The sequence below is a fragment of the Oxyura jamaicensis genome, chromosome 25, assembly GCF_011077185.1.
Source record: "Oxyura jamaicensis isolate SHBP4307 breed ruddy duck chromosome 25, BPBGC_Ojam_1.0, whole genome shotgun sequence".
NCBI classification, from domain to species: domain Eukaryota; kingdom Metazoa; phylum Chordata; class Aves; order Anseriformes; family Anatidae; genus Oxyura; species Oxyura jamaicensis.
Genome location: NC_048917.1, coordinates 920,259 through 939,707, shown reverse-complemented (window position 1 = coordinate 939,707; position 19,449 = coordinate 920,259). Strand labels below are relative to the sequence as shown.

Below are 19,449 nucleotides of genomic sequence, written 5' to 3'. Positions count from 1 at the left end.
GGACAGGATGGGATGGATGGGATGGATAGGACAGGATGGGATGGGATAGGACAGGATGGGATGGGATGGATGGGATGGATAGGACAGGATGGGATGGATGGGATGGATAGGATAGGACAGGACAGGATGGGATGGAGCAGTTCATTTGGAAGGGACCTACAAAGACCACCAAGTCCAGGTGCCTTAAGCTTGCTGCAGGAATTATCTGGTATCCAGCAGGGACCTGTCAGCGAAAGAACCCAAAACTTGGCCGTTTGCATCCTGCGGGGTGTTACTGTATATTTAGAGGACGCGTAGGAGGGAGCTGTGCGATTCCAGGAGCTGCAGAGCATCCACGCTGCGAGCTTGGGCAGCGCCTGTGCAATAAGCTGCTGGGGTGGCAATAAGCTCTGCTGCTGCGGACCTCGCCGTGGCAAAGGGCGCCGCTTCTTCCACGCCGCGAGTCCCGAGCCTCCGGGGAGGAGGTTTTGGTGGGAGCCTGGGAGGGAAAGGAGCTCGCTGCCCTCTTCCAGCCCAGCCCAGCTGTCCGTTAATGGCTTGGGAAGGAAATGCGAGGAGTCCCAGCCGAGCTGGTAGCTGTCTGCCCGCTGGTAGCCTCCCTTGTCACAGTCACAGTGTTGTGGGATGGGTGAGGTTGGCAGGGAGCTCAAAACCCACCTCATTCCTGCCCCCAGCCCCATCCAGCCTGGCCTTGGGCCCCGCCAGGGATGGGGCACCCTGAGCTCCTCCGAGCAGCCTGCGCCAGGGCCTCACCACCCTCCTGGGGAAGGATTTCTTCCTGATACCTGACCCAAACCTGCCTCCGGGGGTACCTGGCTGGGGCTGCCAGCAGTGGCAGCAGGTCGTGGCCAAGGGCTGGTGTGGGGCTGACAGGGTCTGAGCTCTGCCCTCACCCCGTGTGAGCAGCACCCGCTGCTCGGCGCCAGCGCCACCCATCTCAGCAGGTCACGGGCACGGCGCCTCCATCGTGTTCTTCGTGGGGCAATCTGGTTCATCAGCAGGAAAAGGTGCTCAATATTAGTCCTGGAAATATCACGTGGTGGTTCTGGTTATGCAAAATCCATTAAGAAAGAGTTCTTTTTTTTTTTTTTTTTTAGTTTTCCTTTAATTTTAAAAAATTCTTTTCATCACAGCCTTAAAATCAATCAAAGTAAACAGAGCTGCAGCAGACTGGAACAATATCCCAGAGTCTGTACATATGGAAGGTTTAATTGACATAAAAATCAGTGCAGATTGGTTCCAAAAGCAACAACCCATTCCACTCCCCCCTCCCAAATCCCCTTTGTAAGAAGAGGAAAGGAGAAACTGAAATACAAGTCAGAGAGGAAAAGAATTGATAGATCAAGCAACAATAAAACCAGGTCTGTAAATATTCTATTGAGCAGTCGCAGCAAAAAAAAATAAAATAGCACCTTCAAAGCCCCTTTGTACAATAGGTGTGGAAACCAAGGCTTTCCAAGGAGTTTGATGAGTTAGAGGCATGACATGGCGTTTTGCTTATGGGCAGGAATCAGCTCGGCCAACTTCAGCTGTTTGGGCCTGCGTACAGTTAATGGAAGGAAATCAATATCCCTAGAAGGCGATTTATCCATCCCAAGATGAGCATCTGCAATAGTTTAGATTTACTGGCGATACCATTTCTGTGTAAGGAGGTGAACTGACTGACGGCAGGGAAGACGAACCCCGTCCTGATTGACCCGTCTTTCAGTGGCATTTCTGTTCCTAAACCACTGAGACGCTCTCGGAGACGGTGGGGACCCAAGCCCTTAAATCCCCTTTCAGCTCTTTCTGGAAACTTGTTTTGCTCTGGGTCGTGACTAGTCGGGGGACGAAGCCACACGGCTCGTTAGGCATGAGGATTTGTTATTCCAGGGCTGGATTTCCCTTTGCTCCCTTGGTTTGCAGACGATTTGATCCCTTTGAGCGGTGGAAGAGGCGCGCGCCCCGTTATCACCCAGCAAAGCCAACCTTGGGCAGGTCTGACCCGGTGGGTGTTGAAATATGCTCCTGATATCTACATTCCCATGTGCTCAGCCGCTGCCGGAGCTGGGTGATGGATGGAAGCCGAGTGCAGAGGAACTTCGGATGTCCGAGCAAAGAAGGAGACAGAAAAAGGGGAGCGGCCACAGCCTCGCGCCGCAGCCAGGCGAGCTCCTTGGCGAGGGCTGCCCAAATCGTGGCAGCCTTCAGATGTCTCCTGCGGCCCACGGCCTGATCCTGGCAGTGACATCCCTGCAAGCTGCGTGGCTGCTGTGAGGAGACGCCGCTCGGAGGAGGTCCGCGCGCCCCGGAGCCGTTGGTGGGTGCCAAGCACCCGGCCCCGCCGGGCGGCTCCTCGCGGGCTGGAGCTCGTGATATCCAGAAGAGGAAGGGGCTGGCCACCACCACGTCCCTGCTCTGCCCGTGCCGCTGTCCTTTACGACCAAACCAACCTTCCAGCAAATAACTAAAGCTCGTGAATCCCTGAGATCCTTTGCCAGAAGGCCGGGAGTTGGCTCTGGGCTGGGCTGGGGTGCAGCACCCCAGCCCTCCAGCAACACGCGCACCCCGGCCACAGCACTGGGACCAAAGGAAGGCCCTGCCAGGGGGAGGCCGGGCTCAGGCCAATGGCCGGGTGCCCACCCAGCTCTGTTGAGGCCATGGAGGAGCCCAGAAGCCAGGGGCCTCCTGGAGCAGCTGGGACAAGGGCAGGCTTCCTCCCACTGCTTCCTTTGGGCAGCACAGCGCGGCCTCCCATGGCACTCTTCTCCACGCCTCGGCCTCCTCGTGCTTTACAGCCTCCTTGCTGGTCCCTAAAGCCTCCCTTTGCTCGCCCCCAGCTCTGCAAAGTCCCCGCTCCCTTCTTCCCAGCGCCTTTTGTCGGCTGTGGGCTCTTGCAGCTTGGGTGCAAACAGCTCCCAGCCCTCTGGAAACCATTCAGGGGTTGTTCCAGGGGGAGGACAGGAGGCTGGGGGCTTCTGGCCGGCCCCTTCTGCTCTCAGGACCAGCAGACAAGAGAGAAAACCCCAGAAATGCATAGCCTTCAAATTTTCTGGGAGGCTGCAGCCACAGCAATGAGACAGAGCCCCCAGGTTGGTCCCCATGGGTGCACAAGGAGGGGTGGGGGGGGCTGGTGCCATTTATTGGAGCCCCCCGAGCCCGACTGAACCCTAGGGAAGGGGCTGGGGTCCCCACTCCTTTGATGAGCCTGCGCTTGGAGCAGGGAGAGCTGGGGGAGATGGAGCAGGGGGCAGTTTTTCTCTAAGTTTTCTCTTCCTGCCTTTTTTTTTTTGGTGTGTTTGGAGGGACAGGAGCACGCCTAAGAGGGGAGCTGGGGAGAGCTTCCCTGCAACGGAGCCAAGGAAAGCTGTTTCCTATTGAAAAAGCCAGTAAGTAGGTGCAAGCTTGTTTAACAGGAGCCCGCAGCAGGCTCGGGGCAGGTTCCTCGGCACGCTGCAGCTGTGCGGGAAGAAGGGGACGCAGATTCAGGGAAGGGGATTTGGCAAAAGTCTTAAATAACGCTCAAAGTTTTAACACCTGAGAAACAAGCGTGTGGCTGGGAGCCTCGGGAACACCGCGCCGCTGTGCGCTCCATGCAAGTGGGACCCTGGGTTGCGGTCCCAGGGGGACTGGAACAAAATCGGACCTCGGTGGGCACCTCGCACCCTGGTGGGCTCCACAGCCCTTGCCCTGCCATCACCCTCTGAGCGGGGAGCGGGGCTGGAGGAGCTCTGGAAGCGGGGCTGCAGAGGGGAAGGGAGGTAGAGGTGTTGGGGGAGCAGGTGGGCGGTTTTCTTGCTTTACCCAAGAGTCCCGGGTCCCTCTAAGAGCCCCTGCCGGGCTGAGGAAGAGGAAGGTGGCCGCGCTGAGAGCGCCGAGCCCTCGGTGCTCCGGCAGATCCTCCACTTTGTTGGCAATGCTTTCCCTTGTAAACGTTTGCATAATGCTGTGGATGACAGCTGAAAGGGAAGAAAGTCAGAAATCAAAACGAAAGGCCTTTGGAAATGTCCCTGAAGGAGAAGCTGGGAGCGAATTTCTGCAGTAAAGCCAGCCTGGAAATTTCCTTTTCGGAAGGGCGTTTCACAGCTCAACACCTCAATCCCCGACTTGGGCACGCAGCGGAGTCAAACCGCGGTCAGCACTTGCACGGCACCAGCTCCCGTTTGCACATTCCACCGCTCCTGCACCATCTCCTCCGGGCATTCGGCGTGCTCTGGGCTGCTCACCGGCCCTCCAGCGGGCAGGGACCTGGGGCTCTTCCCTGCCTCCCTTCGGTGACACCGGGCACGGGTGCTGCAGGTGGACGTGGGGCTGAGCTTAGAGGGCGGGCTCCAAATGCTGAGGTTCCCCCGGCTCGGGTACGCGAAGGGATCTTGCTCTTGGCATTCTTGAGCTGCTGCCTTCAAAATGTTCTGCTTGCCTCCAACGCCACTTGTTCCCCTTGCAAGTTTTCCCTGCCTGTGCAGCGTCCCGGGGGACACGTCCCCCTTTGGTGGGCACCAAAGCAAAATGCCAAAATTCTCAGCTCCCCGGCGGGCTCTGCCATTCGTCCCGCTGCCTGGGGACCCGGCGCTGAGAAACTCTTCGTTCGTGATTTCATTCATGTGGGAACACCGGGTCTCCCTGAAAAAAAAATCGCCGCCCAACGCCCAGAGCAGCTCCGAGGGGCTTTCTGGAAGGAGCAGCGATGCTGCGGGGAGCTGGGGACGACGGGGAGCTTCTTGGGGTGCAAGCCCAGTGTCCCATGCTTTGAGTGTGCTCCCGAACCCTCCCGACTCCAAAAAAACCTCTGGAATTCTTTGCAGAAGTTTATTGCGGCTTGAAGGCTCTTTATTAGTAGTATTATTCTTGAAAAAAAAGCACAATTTCTACCCCCTCTGGGTCTGCTCACATTTTTTCCATGCACGTGCCATTCTTGCTCGTAATTGGCTTTTTGTCTCTAATCCCACAAGTTGCATTGACAGGGGAGAACTTTGCAAAATTTAAAATAATTAAAAAAAATAAAAAATAAAAGGAATAAAAAGAGGGCAGAATTACAGCCCGTTTGGGAGAAGGGGTGGTGGATCTTTCTACCCTTTCTTTTTGCGGCTCGGGGGACGCTTGGTACAACAAAATGTTTTATTTTGACTTGGAGCGATTTTTAAGGGAAAACTTTTTTTTTTTTTTTTTTTTTTTTTTATAATACAAAAATATTCCCTAGTGAAAAATAGAGGTTTTCTATTCTGAAAAGTCTTTTTATTTATTTATTTATTTATTTATTTATTTATTTCCTTCATAAGACGCTCCCTTTCCCTGGGCCCTGCCAGAAACGACGCTTCCCAACAGGAGCAAATTCTGAAAGAAAGTTCAGCTTTGGCAACAACAAACCTTCCCTAAATCAGCCCCATCATCTCCTCCAAACCTCGTTCTAGTCACAAGGAGAAAGGCTTGCACGGGCTGGGCCAAAGAGCCGCTGTCGTCCCGTCGCTCTGCCCCCGTGCGATGCCTCCCGCGGGGCGCAGGGGACGGCCGGGGGGATCCAGCCCCAAAACTTTGTCGAGGCAGCGCCGAAACGGGGGCACCCTTGGCGACTTCGCAAAACAGGGACGTGTTTTGGGTGACCTCAGTGCCTCTGGAACTGCTCCTGCCCTGTTAATTGGCCGATTTCTGTATTAACGTGGTGCTGAAGGAAGACCAGGGCTGTTCCCATCCTCGCTCACGGCACCCACGCGTCCCCGCGCAGCCCAATTCACACCGCCGGGCTTTTGGAATAGCTTTCCTTCTTTGAAGACAAGGCTAACGTTAATGCTGAGTGTCACACCTGGCATTTTTTTTTTTGCATATTTTTCTTGTTCTCTTGATCAAAGAGCTGAATGGGAAGGGTTTTATCAGAGTGGCTCGCGTGCGTTCCCTTTCAGTCTCTTTTAGGGATGATGTTTTTTCCTCTGATGCACCCAGACGGATCCTTCGAGTGATAGCAAAGGTGAGGAAAGGTGTTAGAGCAGAAGTGCTGGACGGGTGCGACGTGTTCCCCCGGCCTGCAGCGGCGTGAGCTCAGCGGCAGAGCGTGACCACGCCGGTGACGCCGTCCCAAAACCGTCCTTCGGCAGCGGGCCGAGAGCTGTGCCAGAGCCGGGAGCAAGCAAGAGCTGGGTGCGAGGCCGGGTTTGAAGCCTGTCCGCAAAGAGACCTTCGGGAACCCGTTGCCAGCAGTAACGATTCTGACGGGAAGGTGGGAGGAGGAGTAATGGCAACCAAACAGAAATGCTTTCCTCGCAGCGCTGGCGTCTACGCTTCAGCAGCACGGCCCTGGGGAGCGGAGCACAAGTGACGGGAGCCGGCCTCCTGTCCCAGGGAGCCCGGGGTTAAAAGAAAATAGACAACACCGACTGCAGCCAGGAAATAACTCTGTTGGTTTTAATATTTTCAGGGGTTATTTGCAATGTAGGCAAGAGAATTAGGTTTCTTTTTTTTTTTTAAAAAAAAGTAATGATTGGATGTTATCACACTGGTGTACTTTGAGCCCTGCGAGACATCCTAACATCCACCTTGTGCCCTTCTGCGTAACGGCGTGCGAGCCGAGCCCCGCGGAGCAAAGCTCTCGCCTCGGTGGGCCTGATCCTGACCCCAGGGAGCGGCAGGGACAACCCGCTGCCGCCCCACCGAGCGAGATTCAAACCCACCAAAACTCCCTTTGGCTCTCGGTTTCCGGCTGCCGCCTGCACGCAACCCTGATTTTTCCATTTCCCCTCAGCTCAGAGAAAAGGGAAAAATAAAAAAAAAAAAAAAAGAAGAAATGAAAATGAAAAAGCCAGCAAACAACCCCGCCAAACAACCCGCGCGGGCTGTCGGATCGATTCAAGGCTTTCATCCTCTATTTGCACAGAAAGGAAGACGTGGAGCTGCTCACTCCCATCGCGCGGGGCTGGGGGGGGGGGGATCTGTAAAGCATCGCCGGAGACAGGGCTGGTTTGGGCACGGATTGCATACCTGCTGCCCTCCCTTTGGAGGACTGAAAATGTACCACGAGACGAGCGGCCGCCGACCCCGGAGTTCGCAGCGGGACCGTGCCCGGACGGAGCCGCGTGGCCGCAGTCCAGCCCGCGCCGCCGCCGGCTCGCGGGAAACCTGAGGTCAGCCGGAGCTTCCGAGCATCTCCGAGACAGTTCCTGGGTGATGGGGGACTTGCAAGCATTGGCTGGGACGGACACCTTTTGTTTGTCATTTATTTCCGAGAGGACAGTGAGGGAGCAAGACAAGACTCCTGGTCAAGGAGCTGCGGTGCAGGATACAGCTCGGATCTGAGAGCAGCAAAGCCAGGGCTCGTACAGCGCAAGAGCATCCGTCCCCATCGTTACGCACGTGCTGCTCCGGGCATGCAGGGGCATTTTGTAGGAGCTGGTGCTTTCTGCCGTCCTCCAAGCATGACAGAAGCTGGGGGCCTGCGGTGCAAAGGGTGCTTTTTAAAATAGGAGGTATAAACTGCAACTGAATTTATTGGAGCACGGGGTCGCTTCATCAAGGGGCGGGGGGGGGAGGTGGTGGAGGAAAGGAAGGGTTCAAGCTTTGAGAAGCAAACTAGGGTGAGAACAGGCACCTTTTCACTCCTTCAAACACTGAAAATAATAATAATTAAGAAAAAGAAGAAAAAAAAGACCAAACGGCCGCCCTCCCGTGTCCCTCCCTCCCCATCCCAAGGCTTGCCTTCACATCATGCTCTTCCTGTAGTGGGACTGTGAGCTCTGTTTGGGCTTTGAGTCCGACTGCTGCAGTTCGAACTGTTTGTACAGGTCCCTCAGCTCCCGGATCTCCTGCAGCACCCTCTTGGCTTGGCTCCAGGTGGAGGAAGCCTCCCCCAGCAGCCTCTCGGATTCCTGCAGGATCCTCTCAGAGTCCGACTTGGAAGACGAGGAGGAGGAAGAGGTGGTGGTGCTGGTGCTGGTGTTGGAGTCCTTGGCCTTCCTCTTGCCCTCCCCGTAGCCCTTCACCTCCGTCAGCAGTTCCTGAGTTTTTTCCAGTTTCAGTGCAACCAGTTCTTGTATCCGGGACAGCTGCTCCGGCTCCGCGGAGGCAAACTGCGCCTCCAGCCCCCTCCTCAGCACCGCCCGGTGCGCGGAGGAGTCCCGCCGGGACAGGATTTCTTCCATGGAGGCACATTTATTCTTTTCTGAGTGCGAGAGCTTTTTGGGGACCTGCGGGGTGTACATGGTCCCTTTGTCAAAGGAGTCATTGCGCTGAGCGGACCTGTCCCACGAGGTCACCTCCCGTCTCGGGAGGCTCCCAGTCCGGCCCTTCTCCGGCGCTTTGACGTTCTCCGAATCCGAGCGGCGCCGGCCGGCGGCGAGATGTGCCACCGATTTATCCAGGTCCACCCGGAAACTCTCTTCACAGGTGCCGTGGTCCTCCGGGGAGGCGTCCTCCTCCTGGATCAGGTCGAGGGTCAGCATGCCGTCAGAGGTTGAGGTAGATGCCTGGGGGAGCAGAGGTCTGGGTTAGGTTCGCGCTTCCCTGGAGAGGTGCCGAAACCTCAGGCGCGCATCCCCTGGGTGTGCGACGACGGAGAAGGGACAACAGCGAGCGTGGGCAAGCAGCAGAGCCCCCTCGTTTGCCGGGTCGCTGCTCCTAGCCGGGGCATGGGGTGGACGAATGGTGGAACAAGCCACCTGTGCCAACGTGGGGACACGGCCCCCAGCCCCCGGGACGCCCCCCCGCCAGACCCCGAAGGAGCGTTTCGGTTCCAGCCCCGGGGACACGGGTGTCGGTGACTCTGAGACCTGCACAACGCGACGGAGAGCGCTGCAGGACCGGAGGGCTCCTCCCGGCAGCCCAGGGGAGCCTCGAGGCTTGTGGCAAGTCGAAGCTCGGGCCAGGGTTCAGGCACCCACTTATAAATGAAATATCCACAGGGATTTTTACCTAACCGGCCTGGGGGTTGCCGTACATACCACAGCCATCAAATGTCCCCGTGTTGGGGGGGCGTCGGGAGTGCTGTATTTTTGCTCTGTCGCGCGTCGGGTGGGCGAGGTAGCTGTCCTCTTCGACAGTGACCTAAAGTGGTGGCAAAGCCCAGTGAGAGCCCACGGGGCTGAAACGCAGCGAGGGGCACGGCCCCGGCACCGGAGGGCTCGGCAGGATGGAGAGGGGCCGAGGTGGGGTGGCAGATGGTGCCCGTGGGCTGCTCTCAGCAGGGGACCGTGTTGGTTTTCAGCTAATTCCTTCATTCGGTTCCACTGCTTAAAGCTCCTTTGCAAACCCAAACGCACAGTGAGGACGGGAAGGAAGCCCTGGGAAACCCTGAAAAGACCTGGGAAGCCCAGGGAAGCCCCATCCCCTCCACGATCCCCATCCCAGTGCAAGGCGTGAGGGCTCGCGTGGGAATTCTGAGGCTAGGTGGGGTCAAACCACCGGCAGCTCCGGCAGAGCCCACCCTACAGGCAGCCTAAAAGCGTCACCCAAATGTTAAAGCTGAGACCTCGGCGTCCCGCTCACCTCATCTAAGATGCGGTTCTTGGCACGAGTGATCGCGGAGTTGAGGGCGTTAATCCAGGACTCTTTCTCTTCTGGACTCACAGCCAGGAAGATGAGATTGGGTGCCTACAAAAGAGGGGAACCGGGTCAGCGCCTAAACCCCTCCGGAGATGCTCTCACCCCGTCCCTGCCCACAGGAAGCAGCACAGACATCGCAGCTGGGATCCCTCGGCACGAGGGATTTTTCCCCTTCTCCTCCCCGTCTGCCTTTCACGGCGTTACACAGCTCCTCCCAAAGTGCAAGGTGGGCGAGCCTGCCCTGCTGGAGCGAGGAGCGCAAACCCGTGCGTGCATCGGTGCCAGGGACGGCTGGGGATGGAGGCTGCCTCCGTCTGCAGAGGGGCTGAGACCTCCAGGTCCTGCTCCCAGGCCGCCGTGCCCCCATTCCGGCACTTTTTAGCTTTTTACGCAGCGCTCGTGGGACAAATCCCCCCGCGGCTCTTCGATGCTGCCCCTTGGCTGCCTTCGCTGTGCGACCCCGCAGTGTGCCCCTGCTCCTCCCCGCAGCTCTCCCGCTGCCGCCAGCCCCGCGGTGGGGATCTGTGGGTTTTTAACCTTATTTTGTTCTCCTGCAGAGCTCAGGCTGCCCGGCGTCACCCCCAAAACTGCATCAAGCCCCCCCAGAGCTCACGGCTTTCCAGGGCTGACTGCGTGCTTGCGTACCGTGTTTCCAGGCTGCCTGGAGTGGGCGAGGGTAAATTTGCTGTGGTTCTTTTTGCTTCTGCTTTTGGACTTCCTGAGCTCTTCACATTTCTCATAATCGCTCAGGTCAAACATTTCCTGCATGTTTTTTTCATCTTTTACCTGCAAAACAAAAAAGAAACGGCTGCCAGGTGGGTGTCGGCCGGAGCAGGTGCCGACGGACGGGGGGTGCCCGACGTGGGGTGAGCGTTGCCCACCCAGGGCATGAGTGCAGCACTGCTAGCTGGTGTTACACTCGGTTTTGGGGGAGAAACAGAGCTTTTCAGCATGGTATCATTAACTCGAGTCGGGAGACGTATTTAGAAGGATCAGTCTCCTGGGTTAGCTCCTGCTTTGCTCCAGGATTCCTTCGGGAACCCCAAGCACGCCGCAGTCACTGCGCCACCCACAAAGTCCCCGTGGGGCGGGCAGGCTCTGCCCTGTGCTCGCGGACCCCGCAGCCGAGCAGGATTGGTGCCAGCGGCGCGGGGAGGACCCTGCCTGCGGGAGGAGGTGGTTACGAGGGGCGATCACGTTAGTGCTCGCTGCTTTTCCGGAGACAGCACAGCACAAGCCGGAGGGATGAAGCTTAGCGCTTCCTATTTTTAACCCGGTGGCATGAGCGCAGCCTGACAGCTGATTTGGGGGGCGGGTGAAGCACGTCCAGCCCCGGCCCACGGCCACCACGGGTGTGCTGCTCCCCAACGAGGGGCTCAGGGCTCATCGAGGCACCGCCGGGGGCTCGACCTGGGGACCCGTGGGAGGTCTGGGGGGGGGAAGCGAGCGCCGGGGCTGGGGCTCGCTGCCGCCAAGCACTTCTCGGTTCTCGTTGCGAAGCCACCAGCCGGCTGTGGGATGTCTCTGCCTCCACATCCTAGCAGCCGTGGGGCGCAGCCTTCCTTTCCGCTGCTGTCCTTGGTGAACGTTGGACCCCCGAGCTTGGCCCCGGGCTCTAGGGCGCAGCCCCAAAAGCGACTGATTTCTGCCCAAAGCAGCCTCCGCTGCCTATGGGCTGTCGTGACCAGGTAGGGAAGTCTCTGGCACGTCGTGCCCACCCGTATTCCCTCCCCGTGCATTTCTAATCAGCTTTCCCCTCGTTGCGGCACCATCCTGCAATCCACCTCTTTCCAAGAATCTTGGCTGGATTCAGCCCGAGCCGTCTGCGGCAGGAGGAGCCGATCCCCCCGAGCCCCGGCTGCGGCAGAAGTCCTTGCTCCAGATGTTTGCTCATGTAGGTCACTGGGACTTCCCCAGCCCTCCCCTCGCGTCTCAGACACCCAGAGCCTGCGCGGTGGAGGCAGGGGAGCCAGACACCTTGCCTCCAGGAGCCCAAACCTTGCCTCCAGGAGCCCAAACCTTGCCTTCAGCATCCCTCGCATCCAGGAGGGACCTACAAGGGTCTGCAGAACTGACAGGAGTAAGTGGTGGGGGCAAACACCCTTCAGGTGCCACCAGACCGAGGTGTGCCGGGGCTGCGGCACCGCACTCGTCCCTGTGGCACAGCCGGTGCCCTGCGTGCGCACAGAACTGTGACCAACCCTAAAGGGCTGAGCCCCATCCGTGGGCGCTAAAGGGATGGCGTTGGGGTCCAAAACCTTAGTTTTGGGCCGGGTGGGCACATTCAGCCCCCTGCAGGGGTTTTTGGCTCCGTGCAAATAAAAATTCCTTCGGGTCCGTGCTGGCTCTGTGCAGACCTAGCCAAGGTGCTTCTCCACGCTCTGTGCACGGTGCTCCCTTGCTGCTGCTGCTGCAAATATTGCAGCGATCCCATGGCAAACCGGGCAGAATCTGAGCTGCGAGGGGGCTCTCCTCGTTGCCACCAGCAGCGCTTTGGGCTTGGCTCAGCCGGGCAGCGCGCGGGGCTTTGGGGGACGTTTTGGAGGAAGGAGCCGTGGGCTGGAAGGAGCTGCCGGTGCCCGTCCACAGCAGCAGGGACGCGGGGAGATTTCTCCATCTCCCTGCGGGGTTTGCAGGGGTTGGAGGGGGCGGCGGAGCAGCGTTGGGCTCTGCTCCTGTTGGGGTGATGCAGCGCCGTGCGGCTCCGTCTGAGTTGGTCCCGCGGCCGGAGCGTTGCTGTGGCTGTGCCGTGGGCTCCTTTGTTTTCCTCTGCTCTGCTGAGTGCAGACCGAGCGCAGGTTGTTGAAGGAGGGGTGATTTCCAGTCTTGGATGCCAAATTTGAAACTCTTAAAGGAAAGGTTTGAGCTCTGGGAAGGGCTGAGCATCTCCTGACCACAGATCCTGTCCCTGTTTGTGCCCGGCTCTCTGGGCTGCAGGGGTGGTGGCTGCCCAGGGTTCGCCAGCCCTCCTGCGAGCCTCCCTGCGGGGTGACGGGCCCTATCCTGCCCACCACCCGTCTTTTCACCCCGCAGGAAGACCTCTGGGGCTCCTGCAGCTTCCATGGGGCTGCCTTGAGGTCTCTCCCACCGTAGTTTTGAGGCTGAGAACAACCGGGGAGCGCTTGGCTCGGGGTGCTGGGGAGGGCTGGGTGGGTTCGGGTCCTTCCTCCCCCATGGGTGCGATGTGGGGTGAGCGGACAGGTCTCAAACCTCTGGGATGGGCAGCTCCTGCCCTCTGCTCTGCAGCAACAGGAGCCCCCCCGAATGCAGCTTAAATTAATCGGTGTTCTCCCCCAGATGGCTGGATGGGCAGATAAAGTTTCACCGGCTTGGAACGCCCCGCTACACACCGGGGCTGCGTTCTGGGGGCGAGGAGGAAGGGCGGCCACCGACCCCCAGGGCCAGCGCTGCGGTTCCCCTCGTGTTCCTTTGGTGGGATTCACCGGGGCAGCTCCCCGCTGCGACGCGGCAGGCTCGGCGCAAATGCAGAAGGCTGCAGAAAATCATGAGACGCCGAGCGTAACGTATCCACCAGACGTTCAAGAGGTCGCAGTGGGGCTCAGGGCGTAACAAGAAACCTGCCAAGCCCGGCAGCCCAACGCCGGCATTGGCCAGCCTGCTCTCCCCCAGCGGAGATGAAAGCTTCAGCTCTGCCACCCAGCAGAGGGACAGAAATTTCTGCACATTTTAGCTGCTGAGAGCTGCTACCTGCTCCATCCCTTGCACCCCATCATCAACCTGCGAGAAATTCGGCTCTCGGAGCACCCTGCACCCATGGCCCCGGTCCCCACGCCGTGCCACCCCAACCTGCAGCCACCCCGGCAGGGGACTGGGAGCGTTGGTGCCGCCCGTGCCGTCGTGCGGGACGGTGCCACCGAGGCCTTGTGCCAAAAGTGTCCACCTCACCCTGCAAAGCGTGGAACTGAGCTTGGCCGAGCAGGAGCGGGAGGAAGGCGGGGAGGGAGGAAAGTGGGGAAGGGAGGAAGGTGGGGAAGGGAGGAAGCTTTCAAGGTGCAAGAATCGAGGAGGGAAGGGGCAGCAGGTCCCAGCTGGCCAAAAGCTGCTGCTTTACATGCCAGCTGCCACCAAACACTGTCATTGTCCCTAGGCATGGATGTGGAGCATGGCTCTGAACACCACGGACACCAACCTGTGGCACAGCCTGGCCACGTCCCCGTGGTGCACGGCGCTGTGAGCTCCCCGCGAAGCCTCCCCGCAGCACTGCGGGCACGAGCGGCACCGGCACGGGAGCAGCACCTGCACCAGGGCAGCACCGGCGCTTTGCAACTTTGCAGCTGCGGCGTGCACAGGAACCATGCAGGGGAGCACCAAGCGCTGCTCTGCACGCACACGACGCCCTTGCACACCCACGTGTGCGCACACATCCCTGCCAGGCTCCGGGCACGCTGCGCAGGGTTTGGTGGTGCCGTAGCGAGCGGGGAGCGAGAGCAGCCGACTTTTCAAGTGCTCTCGTGCTAATTGAGTCGCCGCTGTTGGTAGCAAACAAGAAAAGGCTTAAGGAAGCCCCGAGAAGCATTTCCTCATTACCATCTCGTCATCGCGGGGCCGTTCATGCTGTCTGGACAGCCCTGGGCTTCCTGGCAGGAAGTGGCAGGAGCCCAGCGGTGTCTGTGGCGGTCTGGCTGCAATTCCCAAGCGCGGAGCAGTAACAAAGCCGCGCTACAAACAATTACCAGAAATTTGGGGGGGGGGGGGGGGGAGGTGGAGGGGAAAGAATGCAGAAATGGTTTTAAGGAGGTTTTGCTTCGCAGAGAGCCGCTCGCTTCAGCCCATCTTGCCGTGTGTGTTGCTGCCCTGAATGGTGTTGTTTTTGTTTTGTTTTTGGCTGATGAACAAACACTAAATAACGAAGGGATTTTTTTTTGCCTAAGTTCACCAAGTTCAGCTGGCGGAGCTGAGCACAGGCTCCCAGCCCTGACCACGGGCTGCAAGCCCCAGCTCCCATTTCGGTTCCTGCTTGGTAGGGTGAAAAGCCGGGGCTGGGAGGGCAGGTTCACAGCCTCCAGCTGATGCCCGAATGCAAGAGCACAGCTCAGAGCCCTGCCTGTGTTTTCCAGGTGTATCAGCTGGTTAATAAATCACGGTTCCCCTCCTTCCAAACCTGATTTCCGCCAGGGAGAAAGCCCAGGCTTTTATCAGCTCTTCCCATCGCCTCCTAACCAAAATCAATAAACCACGGGTCCCAGGCAGGCCGCTGGAAAGGCACAGGGATTCCCAGCAGGTTCCCGTGGGATGCTGGTGGGCTTCTGGCAGCGTGACCCTGCTGGTGGGAGCGAGCCCCTTAGGAACCTGCCCCTGCCCCTTGCAGCCTGCGGGAAGCAGCGCGGGGCTCAGCTCCACGTCCCGTGCTGACACCTGCGGTGGGGGGCACAACGTCCCCGTCCCCTGCGCCACCGACCTGCCTTCTGGCAAAAATCCAGGCAAAAGTCCCTAAATGTCTGCTTTGAATTCCTCCAGAGAGCCCCCGGCGGAGCTGAGGGCAGCATTTGGGAGCGCGAGCGTTCGATCCCTTCTGCCTGTACCGCGAACAACGCGCCCGCTGGTCCACAGCAGCCGCTGAGCTTAAGAGGATTTGACAAGAAACACCGAGGTTAATATGGGAGTTAGCCCGTGAGCTCCATCCACCAGATCCACCTTGCTCCGGTGGCTTTGATGGAGCAAAAATAATTTATAGCTGAGGACTTTGATCTTTTGCTGAAGCAGGCAATCGAGCTTCCTCGCCCATCACTGCAGAAATCAGGCTGAGTTTCCAGCTGCCTAGGGGCCATTCCCACCAGAGCTTTCTGCCCGTGTTTCCTTGGGGTTCCCACCGGGTAATTCCCTCCTTGGCTGCGGCCGGAGCCCCACCAGCAGCGATTCCCAGGCAGAGAGGCCGCCTCCGGAGCGGAGCCTCCCGCGCCACTCATCAGCACAACCCAGCAGTGGCTCCATTTTCTCCACTGGGCATAATCTGGCATGTGAAAACCCAAAAGAGCTCCGTCCTGTTCCCCTTGACACGTCCCAATTTGTTAAGCCACTGGTGGGAGCCGCGGGCACCTGCTGCCAGGGAAGGGAGCGCGGAGGGAGCCTGAGCACCGAGGGACGCGTGGCCCCGCGGAGGGGGTTGGTGTGCGGAGGCCTGGCTCTGACGAGGGTTTTGGGGTTAAAAGCCCCGGCTGCCTTGAGTGGGAAGTCTTGGAAATGCAGAGCAGTGGGCAGCCACGGCAGGAGCGTCCATGCGCACACACACCGGACACGTCCACGTACAAACAGGGATGTCCATGTGCACACCAGACATATCCATGCACGAACCTCACATATCCATGCGCACACACGTCCATGCGCTCACCAGTCACGTCCATGGACTTACAGACTTGCCCCACAGCCGTGCCCATGCGCACACCAGCCGTGTCCATGCACGCACACACACGGGACATGTCCACGCACACACACACCGGGCAGCTCCATGCTGCCCACAGACGTGCCCATGTGCACACCGCTGTGTCCATGCACAAACCTGACGTATCCATGCACACGCACAGCGTCCGTGCACACGCACACACCTGACACATCCATGCACACGCACACCAGGCACGTCCACGCACACACACGTGTCCACGTACAAACCTGAGAGGTCCACGCACACACACACAGACCTGACACGTCCACGCACCCACACCCCAGCCCAGCGCCGCGTGCCAGCGGCCGGAGCCACCTCCGACCCTGGGATCCCCGGAGCAGCCGGAGCAGGGACACGGGTGGGTTTTTCATTCCCACAGGCACACACTTCGGCACACGTGCACGCAGCCAGATGTTACCTCTGCAACCACATCGCTACACCACCGCAGATTCTTCCATATAAAGACATAGGCAGTCACTGCTGCGCGTTATTTATGGCCTTTCACACACATACTCGCATGCACACAGCTACAGCACTGCTTCAGCTGCACACACCGTGGTTTTTTTTCCCCCGTAAAGAAAATAAACACACGCTCCCTGAAGCAACCTCAGGTGCTCCTTGGTGGGAGCCAGCACCCCGTGGCCCCTCAGGCACCCTGTGCCCGCCGGGGCGCGGAGCTCACGGCTGTTAATGAGACGCGGATGGGAGGGACGGACGGACAGACGGCTTCTTCCTGCACATGTTCCCTGGTGTTGGTGCCCATATGAGTGCAGCCTCGCTTTGCCCAGCCTTTCCTGCCGCTCGGCCAAGCAGAGCCTTTTCCTCGTGCTTTATTCTGTGCCGTTCAAAGACTCGGGGCACTGGCGAGCGACAACGCCACCCACCCCGGCACAGCCTGGCGGCACCGCAGCCGGCGGCAGCGCAGCTGGGCCTTCGGGGTGGCCGGGGCTCTGGAAAACCCTCTCATCTTCCCAGGCATGACCCCGTGTGCTCCCCATCCCAGGGAGGGCCCTTTGGACTCGCTGGTGGGGACTCTTCTCCCTTTTAAGCACAAGCTCCATGTGGCCAGCCCATAACCAGGCTTCCTTCTGCCCAAACATCTGCCTCAGAGCAGGGCCCGGGCACAGCAAAGCGATCGCCCAGGCAGCAGCACACCACGGGGGAATCCTTCCCCCCCCTGCTCATCGCCGTGCCCAGCAGGTCCCGAGCTCGGACCCCTGACCCCAGAGGTGCCAGAGCTGCTTGGGGGAGCCCCAAGAGGCAGGCAGGCCTGCTGCTGAGAGCACGTCCTGCAGCCCACGGCACTTCGGGAGGTGTGCAGGACCGCACACCGAAGGATTGCCGGCCACAACGCCTGCCTCCTGCACCCGTCTTTCCCCCAACTTTTCCCAAACCTACACGCTCGTCATGGGTTTGGTTGCCTACAGTCACTGACCGTTCTCTTCTTTGGTCCCTTTACCCAGCAGTGTTTATTCCCACCTGCGCTTTGCCGTGCCCCGTGACTCCATTCGCCTCTAAATCAAATTATGCCTCGTGCTCAGGACCCTGTTGTCTCTCCAGATCCTAAATTGATCCTAAATCGATCAAGCTGGGCTGGGCGAGCAGCCCCCAAGCCCTGAACAACAGCCAGACACCACAGGCAGGGACCCACCGAGCCCTACCCCAAATGGGGTGTTTTTACCCCAATTTCCCTGCTCTCTCTCCCGCCAGCCCCTCATGGTGAGTTCTTAAGGAGGACTCGCAGGGAGGAGGGCTCTTCCCCAGGGGGTCCCTTCCTGATGAATCAATCGAGACAAAACCAAGGGGGGCAGCTGTGCGAGGACAGCCGGGGCCCAGCTGCGAGGCGCATCCCGTTAAATCTCACGTAAACCCCACAGCAAGCCCCAGGCCCCAGCCTGGAGCAGGGGCACGTTTCCAGCTGCTGGCGAACCCCTGCTTGAATTTCCCCGTTCTCGGGGACAGAAGGCACGAGGCCACGGGGGGGCTGTGGAAGGGGGGCCCCGGTCCCGGCCCCTGGCGGCTGCGGGGGGCTCGGGGGTCGCGGCGCTTTTCATGTGCAAAGGGAAGAAGGGGGGGGGAAGGGAGAGGAAAAACGAAACCGAGCCTACCTCCTTCTCCGAGATGTAAAGCTGATCTCCCTTCAAAACCACATAACGGTTCTTCCAGATTTCCCTAAAAATGCCTTTCCCGCAAAATTTCCGCACCCAGCCGACCTTCTCGGGCTGCGCAGGCTGCTGGTTTCCATCCTGGTGCCCCTAACACAAAGGGAGAGGGAAGGAAACGGGGGGGGGGGGGGTAGGGAAATGGTGTTAATTCGTGCTTTCCCGCTCCCCTTCTCCCCCTTCCTCCTTGCCCAGCTTCGCTCCCCCTCCCCTGGCCCCCCGCCACCGCTTTGCCCCGTCCCCTCCGCGCGGATTTTCCGGGGCAACGACGGCACCGGGGGGCGACGCGAGCCCCGCGGGCAGGGTTTCACCCCTGCATTATATAAGAAAGGCGCCTGGGTTGCGATCGCCTCCCCCAGCGTGCATTTGCTGCCGGAAAGAGGAACGGGGAGATTTGCAAACTAATTATTTTGATTTTTTATTTCTTACTGCAGTGAAAACTGCGCTTTTGAGCCTTTTATCAACAATTAGCCCCAGAGGTGAAATCGATGCTCGGGTTTCTGCTTGAGATTTCTTCCCAGGGGCAGATAAGATCTGTGGGATCTGTGGGCACACGCAGGCGGCACCGAGCAGACACAGAGCGACAGATAGATGGTGTCTGGGTTTTATCGGTTCCCTGCGAGCAGAAATGAAAACTGCCTGCCCACATCACTCTGCCCTGAGCGGCGAATTGCATCTCCGGGCAAATCCGAGGGGAAGGAGAGGCGCTGGGCAGAGGGAGACGGCGCTGGGCTTGGGTTTGTTTTGATCCGGTTGGGCTTTTTTTTTTTTTTTTCCTCGCAAAGCGAGGGGTTGTGATGGGGAGAGGGGGCAGGAGACGATGAGCCCCCCTCCCCAAAACATCCGGGAGCCTCCCCCACCCCACCGTGCCCCGGAGCAGAACCGATTGGACTCACCCTTTTGGCAGAATTGGTTTTTTTCATCATTCCTTGGTGCGCTGAGCCGGAGGGAGATGGGGAGGGGGGGGTCGGAGAGGGGCTCCCGGCGGCCTCCTCCTCTCGGGGAGAGCGCGGCTGGGAAATACACAGGGCACCTCCGCTCCCTCCCGCTCCGTCCTCGCCCTCTGTAGATTACAGGCGCTCTCCAGTTACATGAAGACCAGCCCGCCTCTGTAACACATCCTTAGCCGCACAGACACCGCGTCCCCCCCCCGGCAGCCAGCACCACCACCACCATCACTGAGCTCTCGTGGGCTTGCACTGGGCTGGCCTGGGCTCCCGAGCTCCATCTATAGCCGTGCGCGTGTGACGTCTGGGGTTCACAATAAAGGGCGAATCGCAGCCCACGAGGGTTTTCTTCTTTGTTTCTGACTCACTGCCGATGGGCGGGGGGCACCCCGGCAGAGGGGTGCCCGGCCGAGGTCGCGGCAAAACTTCCCGGGAT

The 19,449-nt window shown here is 59.2% G+C and overlaps 1 protein-coding gene and 1 long non-coding RNA gene across 2 annotated transcripts in view; both read right to left on the bottom strand.

Annotated features, from left to right (window-relative positions):
- LOC118178266 overlaps positions 1-4,544 on the bottom strand; it is a 10,087-nt gene extending 5,543 nt beyond the window's left edge. Inside the window, exon 1 of the long non-coding RNA XR_004756110.1 lies at positions 2,684-4,544. This is a non-coding gene — a long non-coding RNA (uncharacterized LOC118178266). The remainder of the gene's footprint in view (positions 1-2,683) is intronic.
- Positions 4,545-5,245: 701 nt separating this feature from the next.
- PLEKHO1 (pleckstrin homology domain containing O1) lies at positions 5,246-19,329 on the bottom strand. The gene is given in 8 exon segments (XM_035346644.1): positions 5,246-7,400; positions 7,663-8,429; positions 8,904-8,933; positions 8,935-9,006; positions 9,448-9,552; positions 10,150-10,290; positions 18,013-18,159; positions 18,963-19,329. Coding segments are annotated over 7 exon segments (1,290 nt in total). The 5' UTR covers positions 18,993-19,329; the 3' UTR covers positions 5,246-7,400; positions 7,663-7,664.
- Positions 19,330-19,449: the final 120 nt, after the last annotated feature.